Source organism: Arachis ipaensis, chromosome B09 (assembly GCF_000816755.2).
Source record: "Arachis ipaensis cultivar K30076 chromosome B09, Araip1.1, whole genome shotgun sequence".
Classification (NCBI taxonomy): domain Eukaryota; kingdom Viridiplantae; phylum Streptophyta; class Magnoliopsida; order Fabales; family Fabaceae; genus Arachis; species Arachis ipaensis.
This window is the reverse complement of record NC_029793.2, coordinates 16,808,349-16,820,703: the sequence shown is the minus strand read 5'-3', so window position 1 is coordinate 16,820,703 and position 12,355 is coordinate 16,808,349. Positions and strand designations below refer to the sequence as shown.

The following is a 12,355-nucleotide window of genomic DNA, read 5'->3' as shown; positions in this document are numbered from 1 at the left end:
TTGTTTATGGACTGTTTTTTTTAGATATGAATATAATGCGTGTGTTATGCATGGCTATGAATATAATAGGTGTTTTCTTTTTTTATAGAGATTATTTTTTTTTTTTAATTTGTCACTAACAAATTGGACCCTCAGGTTTTTGGATTATAAAAATATGAATGCAAATTTAAAGGTTTGAATTCTCAATGCACTATTTTAAATTTTGGGATACACAAATAAGAGGGTAGGATTAGCACATTTTAAAAAATTTATAAATCAAAATGACAAATTTAAGAATTAAATTTGTATATTTAAAAAGAGGTAAATACCAAATCGGTATCCAAAAGATTCTGACGCTGACAAAATGGTACCTGATTTTTGTTATTGACAAAATAGTCTTTGAAAGATTTTAAAATTTGACAAGCGTACCCACGAGTTCGCCGGAGCACATCTCCGGCAAGCACAATGCTGACATGGCCACTACAATTTGATGATATGGCAAAAACCGTCCCCAACCATAATCCTTCCCCCCCCAACCATAATCCTTCCCCTCCAACGCACTTCTCCTTCCCCCTCCCCATCGCACTCCCCCCTTCCCTTCCCCTTCCTTAATGCACTCTCCCCCCTCCCCAACCATAATCCTTCCCTCCGCTTCCCTAACCCTAATCCCCCTTTCCCAACGCACTTTCCCCCTCCCCAATCCAAAATCCCACCTTTTGAACTCTAATCCTCTTTTCTTGCCCCGTTGAACCCTAATCCCCCTTTCTCGACGCATTGTCTCACACTCTCAATTTACCCTCCCCAAAACGACAGTGGAGCTCAACCTTCTCAGTTTTATAGAGCTAGTGTCACTAACACCACACTGTTGCCATCGTCGGGTCTTCTGCGTTCATCAGCGTCGTCTGTCTCCTTTATTGGCCTCGTCTCCGTCACCTTTGCTCGCTACTCACACTGCCAGTTGCCGCTTGTATCTGCTTGTTGCTCGTCCCCAGTCACTGTCCTGCCTCTTCTGTCTGTGTTCTATCTTGGCTCTGTCATGTCGTGCTTCCTCTGTCTCTGGTGTTCTTCTTCTGGTCTTGTCTAAATCGGCTTCTTACTTCGGTGGTGTCTGTATTAATCTTTATTTTATTTTATTTTGATTAATGTATATGAATTTATTTGTTTTCTCTGGGTTTTATTTTTATTAATCTTTTTGAATTATAAATTAATCTAAAAATTTGGGATAATTCATGATTTGGGACAATTCTGTTGATATTGAGGTTATTGTTGCTGCTAGTGGTGGTGTTGAGAGAATAAGAGGGGAGTGTGTGTTGGAAAAGGAGGAGTGGTGGAGATTGCTGTTACTGTTGATGTTGAGATTGTTGTTGCTGCGAGTGGTGGGGTTGAGGGAGGGAGGGGTAATGTGCGTTGGGGAGGGGAAGTGGTGGAGGTTGTTGTTGCTGTTGATGTTAAGGTTGTTGCTGCGAATGGTGGTGTTGAGGGAGGAAGGGGAGAGTGTACGTTAGGGAGGGGTTGTGATAGGTGTGCGTTGGGGATGGGGGCTGCGACGGGGAGGGAGAGGGAAGGGGAGAGAGTGGGAAATGGATTCTCTCCAATTTTTTTAACACTTGAGAAAATGAAGTTTGATCTCTCACCATTAATATTATAAGTGAGACCAAAAATAAATATGAGAGAGAGAGAGTAATGAAGGGAGAGAGATCACAATTGACACCATCTAATTTTTTCTTCACTGGAGAGGATCCACTCCCGAGAGAGTGTGCGTTGGGGAGGGGGCTTTGGGGTGGTTTGCCAGGTCACCAAAATACGTTGGCCACATCAGCATTGTGCTTGCAAGAGATTTGCTCCAACGAGTTCAGGGACACGCTTATCAAATTTTAAAATCTTTTAGGAACTGTTTTGTCAATAATAAAAATCAAGTACCATTTTGTCAGCGCTAGAATCTTTCGAGTACCGATTTGGTTTTACCTCATTTAAAAATGAGTCTCGCTACACATCCAAGCAATTTTACATCCAAGATCATTCAAGTCATTTAGTTTACGTTGCGGGACTTCATCTTCTTCTTCTTCTTCTTCTTTTTCCTTCTCCTCCTTCTCTTCTTTCTCCTTTTTTTCATCTTTTTTTCATTATCGTCATCGTCACCACCACCATACTACCACATCCATCTTCTCCTCCTATTTCTTTTTTATTTGAATTTCTTTAATCCCCTCCTTCCTTTTCTTGTTTCTCCTCCATCATTATTGTTGTCATCATCAACAACACCAACATTTTGCTAACATCTTTATTGATTCTGATTTTCTATGGAGATCGAAAAAATAAAAAATATTATCAAAACAAAACTATTGTATAATACCAAATGAACAAAAAATGGTCCATTATATAAATTCGAATTCAGAAACACACGCGTCTCGAATGAACAAAAAATATTATCAAAACGAAACAATTATATAATATCAAATGAAGTAAAAATTGTCCATTATATAAATTCAAATTCAGAAATACTTACGTCTTGAATGAACCGAAAATTAGCTCAAAACGAAACCATTGTATAATACTAAATAAACCGAAAATTGTCCATTAAATAAATTTAAATTTGATGATAACAATAATGATGATACGTATTAGAAGAAGACAAGACAATGACGATAACGATGATGATTATGAAGACAATGATGATGGAGGAGAAGGATGAAATAGAAGGAGGAGACGAAATTCTAATAGGAGGAGGAAGAGGAAGGGGAAGAGATGTTGGTGATGACGATAACAAAATTGAAAAATAATAAAAAAGAAGGAGAAGAGGAGGAGGAAGAGAAAGATGCATTGTTGGTGACGGCGATAACGAAATTGAATAATAAAAAAGGAGGAGAGGAGAAGGAGGAAGAGAAAAAGGTATTGTTGGTGACAATGATAATTAAATTGAAAAATAATAAAGAAGAAGAAGAAAGAAGAAGCATAAATTTAAAAGAAGAATAAGAAGAAGAAGAAGAAATACAAAAAAAAAACGGAAAAAAGAAACCACTCAAATATTGGATAAATTTAAATATAAAATTGCTTAGATATAGAAAAGTACTCTTTAAAATTTTTTAAAACAAATCTAAGAGTTAGATTTATAAATTCCATATTATAGTAAAACACAGCAAACTTCAACAAAGCTAGAAAACACCGATAGAAAGTCAATATCAAAATAAAAAAAGTGTTGTTCATCTACTATTTCCTTTTTCTACTTTATGGCACATGGAGTAGAAAATTTAAGGATCAAAATTAAATATTTCAAGGAGTTTGAAATATTGTACAAATTTGTTGGACCAGGGTCCTCTGAGGATTGACCTTGTGTTCTGAGGCTGCAAAAAAATTATTTGACACATTTTTATGACCTTAGCCAGTTAGATCTTGAGATGCCTCTCCAAATAGCTTGAGATGACTATGAATATTAGATGAGATGATGATTCAGGAATCAACAGAAACCAAGATGATATGGTTATTTCCATTTGGGGAAGCGGCGGCTTGGTCGATCTGACTCCGGCACAAGGGGCAGCCGGTATGAGAGCCAAGCCACCTATCAATGCAACATGTGTGGAATACGTGCTTGCAACTGTGAAGCTTCCGAACACTCTCTTCTTCTTCGAACTGCGCCAAGCATATAACACACTCTGTTTGGTTCCTTCCATCTACAGAACCACCTACCTTGTACTGGAAGGTAATGGAGTGCGACTCCAAGCTCGCGCCGCCGCAGCCGGAGAACTTGTTGTCCAAATATATTCCCGGTGGTGCCGGCATGTCACTAGTGTGACTACACCATCCAAGCATGGTGAAGCTGAAGAATGTGAAGGCAATTATGAGTGCTCCAACTATGAGTATGCCAAAGACGATGTTCATTTGTTCCGGTGACATGGTCATGGCGACACAAATGAAAATGGATGAAAAGGAAGAAGGGAATATCTATGCAGACATTTATTGTTGGAACTTGTCAAAGATGTTTGTTGACGATTACTATGTGAGGGAAGCACCAACTTAGTAGTTCTCAACAAAGCTAGTAAGGTAGAGCAGATAGAAAACATTCTATGTGTATTGAATATGATCTTTCGTAGCTAAATATGACAAACAATAAAGTATACTTATAATATTAAATTTTTGTAATAACGATCTTAAGCAAATAAAGATGTTGTTATAATCTATAAAAATAGAATATTTTTTAAAATCATGCAGAAGAATAAAAAATAAAAAGGGGGACCTTTCAAGAAGTAGTTGTGGCGTAGAAGACATCATAAATACTAAGATGATATGCTTCGGATTTGGTTAAAACTAGGAATCTAGAACTACTAGTTCCTATATCGGGCATGCAAGAAAAGAGTTGACAATTACGAAGAAGGAACATATGCATATTAATTACTTGGAGCTTTTAATAAGGATCTTATGGCGGCTTCAGGGCATGGATCTGATTTTAATTAGTTTTAATATATACACGAGCAGTAGAATAAGAATTATAACATTAATGATTTAAGTATCTTTGTGGTTGGATTTAAAAATGAAATATTATTAGAATATTCTATTTTCAAAAAGGCTATGTTACACATCGAGTTAAACTCTAAAGTAGTTCCTGAGATTCACAAAATGCACTAATTTAGTCTCTGACTTCCCAATTACACTATTTATGTCCTCGAAATTGAAAAAAATGCACCTAGTTGGTCCCTCCCCCTTTTTCCATCTAAACTCCTTTCCAGCAATAGTGATGTAGCAATTGATTGCCACGTTGGAGTGTGTAACGGTTACAAGATGTGGCAATCAAAAGTGTGTAACCCAATGTGGTCCCTGAGCCTCTTTTTAACCCTAACTGCTGATGGAGTAGCGTACCACTTCTTCTTCTTCTTCCTCCTCCTCCTCCTCCTCGCTGTCCGTTTCTTCGTCGTTGCTGTGCTGGTTGGAACGATGGTTGGACGTGCAAATGAAGAAGACGGGAGTTCTATTCGATCAACGACAAGGACGCCTAGTCGCAGCAGAGCTTCGCGAGTGCCAGAGCGGTGTGGGTGTGGGAAACGCCCTGTGTTCCGATGGTCTGGAACGGATACCCAACCAAACAAGCCGTTCTTTAGACGTCCGAATTACAACGTAAGTTTGTCTTTAAGAATTGTTGTTGATTTTTTTTATGCCAACTCTGAAATCCTTAAATTTACTGCTCACAGAATAGTGAAAAAAGGTGGTGTGAGTTTTTCCGATGAGCAGACATTGTAGAAGATGATAATGAAAATTTTGAAAATGTTGCAGCATATAACAATGAAGAAATGAGCGTGAGTCTTGCTTTGAGGATTGGCAATTTGGAGGTTGAATTAAGGACCCAGAAATATATAATACAAATGTTAGGATTGTTGGTTTTTTTCTTATTAGTTGTTGTACTAGTTGTGATTGTAAAAATGTAACAACTGTGTATTGTTTATGAATGTATGTGCAGTGTTTGGATTATTGGTATGTAAATAGATTACAAAGATAATAACGAAACTGAATAAATAGAACAGAACAAATAAATTGATAATAGCATATTTTGATTATAATTAACACATTGTCAAACACAATCAATTGAGTAGCTCCTGATAAACACCATAATGCAGCCACCAAAAAAGAACACAATTAGAACTCCAAATTTAAAGGTGTATAACTACTAAAAGTAAAAATAAACCGTACAGTCTGGTTATATGCTTTTCCTGAATGAAAATAACAAAAAAAATAACTAATGCCTAAATTCTATATGTAATTGATCAAACATCAACAGCTAGTATATCCAATTATTTAGTATTTTTCTTCCTTGGTGCTTTGAACCCTAGAGTTGGAACAAACTTCAGAAAGCTTACCAACTTAAAAGATGTTGCTACACTTGCTCCTTGCATGGGATCAACAGAAGCAGTTACTGGTGGTGGTGAATTTCTCCTTTTAGTTGCTAATTTATGTTGCCTTTTTGTTGGTAGTGGTGGTGTTGGTGCCTGAGTAAAGTTAGGAAACTAGTGTGAAAAAAGAGCAATTACAAAATTGTCAAAAATAAATGATAGAGGACATTTTTACCTCATCTTGTGTTTTACCATAGTTTGGTTGAGATAAGTCAATCTCGGCAGCAGCCGCTGGTGGTGGAAGGTTGTCTGTAACATCCACATGAGGAGGATTTTGGACACCAACACCAAGAGGAGCTTCAACTGCTTGTGGTGCTTCATTGGTGGTGTTGCTTGCTTCAGCTGCAGGTGTACTCCCAGTTGGAGTAGTTTTGGACTTGGCAGCCGCAATAGCAGCTGATGCAGCTGCAAGCGCAGCAGCAACCTCATCAGCTTTCTTTTTTTTTTACATCCCCTCTTAGTGTGGCCCTTTACTTCACAATATGTGCATGTGAACAGCTTCAGCTGTCTCTTTAGAGTAACGGTTGGCTTAGCTTTCTTGTTTCCACTAGTACCCTCATCGGCATCCTTTCTTCTTTTGGTTGTCAGTTTTTCTGGTTTTCGTTTAATGTTAGGAGCTTGTGGCTGATTGTAGACTGATTTTTTCCACAGAGATTGGCCTGGGAGAAGATTGATGTGATGTTCATATGTCTTCTTGTATGACTCCATGGTGACCAAGGAATGACAGAAATCTTCGGGTCTCTTGTTCACCCGTGCAAGAGTAGCACAGGCATGAACACAGAGAATGCCTATAGTAAATAAACAAACAAATGATCAACTCCACATAAACCAACATAATAAATGAAGAGAGTCAAGAGTATGGTTCACTAACATATATATATAAAAGACAGGAGTAGAGAGTCAAGAGTACAAAATAACAAGCTCCTAACTCAGTCTGCGAAGCTAAGGCTGGCCGGATGAGATTTACATACATATATACATACCCCAAGGTCCAAAATACATAAATAAAACCCTAGTTCTCCTGAAACCTCTAAGAGATGCAAAACAAAACAAGTTGTTCGGAGAGTTATATACATATGACCATGTATAAAATATACATCAAAATAAAGTCCCAAAATATACTTTGCTGCAGAACTCTAGACGCCTACTGAGGTGCCTCTCGACCTGCATCTGAAAAATAACAATATTGTGTGGAATGAGAACCGAGGGTTCTTAGCATGGTAAAGGTGCCACGCACATAAGATATAAGGTCCTGGGAATGCCAGAGGCAATCCTAGAACACCGACACTCAGATTATAAAACTTAAAGAAGTAAAACAGAAACCATAAATCAAGGTGGTTCTCTAAGGCTTTCTAAACTTAACCAATTCCTTAAATCTAACTAATACTAAACTAGAACCCTAAATCTCTCAGCCTTTCCTCCGTTCCTCCATCTCCGGTGAAATTACAGAGACAAACAAGCAGACAATGACAAACACAGGTAGAACACAAATAATACAGACAGCAAATAAAACACATAGCATATTATAATTACTTAGGCAATCCCATTTAATGCACAAGCAAGCAAATCAAACAATATGCATATGATGTATGCCTGTCCTATGGCTGTTGATACCAACTGTCGGTTACGTAGCCAGTCCAACATGTCTCGATAGCTAACCGCGGACAGTTCCTCTATACACGTAGCCCCAATATCAGAAATTAACCATGGAAAGAATTCTAAGCTGACATGGGGGAGACAACACCCCAAGCTCAATGATAACCATGGGCAGAATCCCAAGCTGACATGGGGGAGACAACATCCCAAGCTCAATATTATCCATGGGATGAATCTCAAGCTGACATGGGGGGACAACACCCCAAGCTCAATAATACTCAATCTTTAGCTTACATATGCATCTCCGGCATACTTGCAACATTACCATACTTCCTCAATAAATCATAATCACTTACTCATTAATCATATATTTTATTATTCTCAATTAATTAACTTCATCAATTCTCTCATACATCACTCTCAATTTTACATTATTCTCTTAGTTGCCTCATACACCACTTTCATCATCTTTATCAAATCAAAAACCATCTTCTCTAACCACATATGACCTTTTAAAAATCTTCCTTCATCTTCAGGTTACCACCATTTCCTAACTTCATCCTATTACTAGGTTTACTAACCAGATCTAGGGCCAAAGGAATGAAAATAGAGGCTTAGAAGTTCGAAATTTAGTTTTAAAATACAAAACTTTGAGTTGTTGGAACAGGGGCCAGGCGTACGCGTGGGTCACGCGTACGCGTGGGTGCGCGTCTGGACCAAGACGCGTATGCATAGCCTTTCTCACGTACGCATGCGAACCAGGCAGAATCGACTGGTCGCGTATGAGAAATTTCACGTACGCAAAAACCCCTGGTCACGCGTTTTATCAAAAATTTTGGCTAAGTCTAAAACCTGTAGAATTTCAATTTTGAATCCCGAACTTCTGACGTGCAAAACTTTTTCGTTTTAAAACATTTTTCTTCCGTTCTTCGAACGCCGTAAACTTCACGGACCCAGTTTTCATATAAAATAAGTTTGAAATCATTCGAGAGTCCGGAAGCAGAGTTATGGCCTGCCGAAGTTCGGACAAAAACCAACTTTACACAAAACCTCAAAACCTTAATATTCATTAAAAACCAAATTCAAATACAACTTACTAAACATATATACAACACAAAATAACCCATATCACACTAATGAGATACCACACCCTCTCATCACTCACCATACCTTATTTTCATAAACCCTATACATAAACTTCTCAAATTTTCCAACAATCATCAATATACAATCACATATATACACCTTCATGATCACCATTTCATCAATCATTACCATACCCTTATTCATCATTCCATTCCCAATATAATCAATTAAACACCATCACATACTCATACCATATTATCATTTATTATCACAAGCACTGAGCATTTAACATACTTAATCGTTCCACCCTATCTTATGATCATCTAACCTAAGTTTTCACAAGACATTATATATTAAATACGAGAAACCTAAACCATACCTTAGCCGATTTTCACGTATAATCCGAAACACCACTCAAGAGGCACCAACCACAGCTCCAAGGATCCAAAATCCCGAAAGTAATGGCATCCAAACTCCACCAAGCCACCAATGTATACAATTAAGCTCCAATTTTTATACATACCAACCTAATTCACATATATGACACATTCATACCTAAAATTCAATACCTAATATACTTAATTTAGGAATTAGCTAAGGTTCTAGAATTCTTACCTTACCCAAGCGTCATTCAAGCAAGAGTGAATATTTTTCTCAAGCTAATCGAGTTCTATAACATCAAAGGAGCAAAATATCACCACCACCCTTAATAATTCTCAAAAATCAAAGGGGATAGAGAAACTAAAGCAAGAGAAAAGTTTACCTATGAAATTATTCCAATAGATTCGTAGAGCTCGACGTGGTAGCCAAGTGGCCGCAAACAGTGCGGCGATCGGAGCTCGGAGCGAGAAGTTGTGGTGGTTTGAATTTTGGTGTTAGGGTTTATCTTTCTTCTCCCTCACCTTGCATTGCTTCAGCGTCTTGGCTGAAGGGAAGAAGAGAATTGGCTCTTCTTATATGTGGTTGGGATGATAGGTTGGGCCTTGGCCCATTTCAGGCCCAGTTCAACCGGTTTGGCCCATTCGGCCCAATTTTGGGCCAAATTATTTGAAATTAGTGTCAAAATTCTCGTTTTAATGTTCTCTATCATGTTAAACTTCAAAATTTTATTTTATAATTTTCTTGATTAATAATTAATTTATTCGCTAATTATTTATTAATCTCTTGGGTTTTACATTTCGTTCATTCAGTACTATACAATTGTTTCACCATGAGTACGTGTTTGGTTCATTATGCAAAAAGCTGTTCGAATTTGAATTTATATAATGGATAATATTCCATTCATTTAATACTATACAATTGTTTTACCATAATAACATGTTCGGTTCATTTTTGTTTTGCACAATTCAAAACTCTTCCTCCTCACCTTCCACTGCTTCTTTTCTTCACCAAGGAGAGAAGGAGGAAAAGACAAAAAAATATAGTAGCAACAACAACAAAAGAATAACGATAAGGAGAAAACACGTGAAGAAGAAGGAACGCGAAAAAGAATGAGGAGGAGGAGGAGGAGGAACGCGAAGAAGAAGAAGAAGAAGAAGAAGAAGAAGAAGAGAAGAAGCGCGGGAAAAGAAGAAGAAGACGAAGAGAAGAAGCGTGAGGAAAGAAGAAAGCGGAAAAAGCGCGTGACCTAAAATTGCTTAGATGAACTTGGATGCCAAAATTGCTTGGAAGTAAAATAATGTATATACAAAAATTAATCACTAAGTAATTTCAAAATTTTAGACAACTTAATTAATCCCTCAAACATATTAACTTTTAAGAAAAATTAGGAGTATTTGTAATTTTTAAAAATCAATCTTGTTATGTGTATACAAAAAATTAATACTCTATATAACATATATATTGAAATATAAAATATATATTAAAAATAAGTTAAACTATATATGTATTTATATATAAATATATAATATTAATTTTGATGGCTGACTTTAATATGTAAATAATATTTTTGTTCTTAAACTTAATTATAAATTTTAAACATAAAAAACTAATAAAAAATTTGATAAAACTAATTAAATATTCAAAAACGTTCTACATCCAAGTCATTTATCTAACAAAGTCTAACTAAGTTGTTATAATGTGTTTCTTGTTCACGCGCTTCTTCTTTTTCTTCTTCTTCTCGTACATTGCTGCTGCTACTGCCTCTTCTTATTTTCTTCTTTTTTCCTTATTTTTCTCTTTCGTTATCGTCTCAGTCGTCACCACCACCACTACCTCCTCCTCTTTTGTCTCCTTTCTTTCTCATTCGAATTTATTCTCCTCCTTCTTTTTTTTCCTCCTCCTCCTCCATCATCATCATCATCATCATCATCATCATCATCATCATCATCATTTAAAGATATTTTTTTTCACGGTTTGCGCCACTTAGAAACAATTTTTTTTACATTCTTCTTTACAATAACGGGCTCCATCTAGATCAACTCTTACAAGTCTGGTTAACCCTAAGGTCATAATTCTTATCGTGAGCACCTACGTGATACTCGAAAAATAACAAATATAATCATGATCAGTTTACAACAATATAAATAATAATCCTAATAAATTATAATACAATTCTAGTCAATATACAATAATAACCATCAAATTATCTGGACCATCCTCATAAACCATATCATTACTTGGACCAGATTCATCAACCACATCATCACATGTATCAAACTCATTAACTACACCCTTACCAAAACTAGGCCGATCAACCTCATCTTCACCTGCACGAGTCTCATCAATCGCATCATCGTTCTCTTCCCCGTCACCCCCAGGTATAGGAATTCATATTGGGGTTTGGTAACATCCAATCTCCCTATGAACACTCCTAACCGAATCAACAAAAATTCTCGGTTTAGAGTGCCCAGAATAGGACCGCAGTGGATGTCCTGCATCCAAAGATAATCGTCTGACAATACATTATGTGACATTTCACATAAATTTTCTTACTTACTCGATCAGTCAAATGTTGGCGCCGCTTTACGGTGTGGAACCATGCCAGCTTGATTCCATTTTCTCTATGGTCGTTTGGCCCAGGAGCACTACCAAATTGAGTTATGTACTTGTTCTCTAACCCACTTGTGCTGTGATTAGTTGATCCAGTCAATGAAAAACTGTGAATTTGGAGTCCAAAAATCATGGCGACGTCCTCCAAAGTAATCATGCACTCGCCGTATGGAAGATAAAACGTGTGCGTTTCAAAACGCCACCTTTCAACCAGTGCGTCTATAGTCAGACTGTAAGACATGATCCTCCCAATCTGAGATATATGATAGAACCCGCTCTCTCTCAATTGTTCTTCCACCCTAACATCATATGAGTCTATTTGGTGTAAGTATCTCGTATGAAAATTTTTTTAACCCTAAAAACAAAAATAACAATTAACAGTGAATCACTATAACCAGTCCATAACTACTATTACTAACAAAATAAATTAATATTTATTTTAGTAACAATTATATTAATTAATTACTAAATTACTACCGACTCTAATAATTAATAATTATTAAATAAATTATTAATTATTAAATACTACAGTTGCACACAAAAATTACTTACATATATAAGATATTAAAGATATTTTACAATATAATCTTCAACATATATGATGTCACTTTTTTTATTTTCGTATTTTCTAAACTCTACGATAAAAAAATATACAAGTATTTAAATATAATTATAACCGAAGAACTAATTATTAATCTTTTATAATCAATATTTAAAAATATATATTTAAAATTAATAACAATTCTAACATAACAATTAAAAATTATACTATTTTTTAACCAATATTTAAAGGGTTATTTAACAATAAATATTTAAGAATAAAACTAAAC

At 36.2% G+C, this 12,355-nt stretch overlaps 1 protein-coding gene across 1 annotated transcript; it reads right to left on the bottom strand.

Annotated features, from left to right (window-relative positions):
- Positions 3,424-3,873, bottom strand: LOC107615086 (RING-H2 finger protein ATL52-like). The gene has a single exon (XM_021111780.1). The coding sequence runs from the start codon at positions 3,871-3,873 to the stop codon at positions 3,424-3,426; it is 450 nt and encodes a 149-aa protein (XP_020967439.1).

What these genes read in the sequence shown, in the direction of transcription:
- LOC107615086 (XM_021111780.1), bottom strand. Translation starts at nt 3,873, where the DNA reads ATGACCATGTCACCGGAACAAATGAACATCGTCTTTGGCATACTCATA.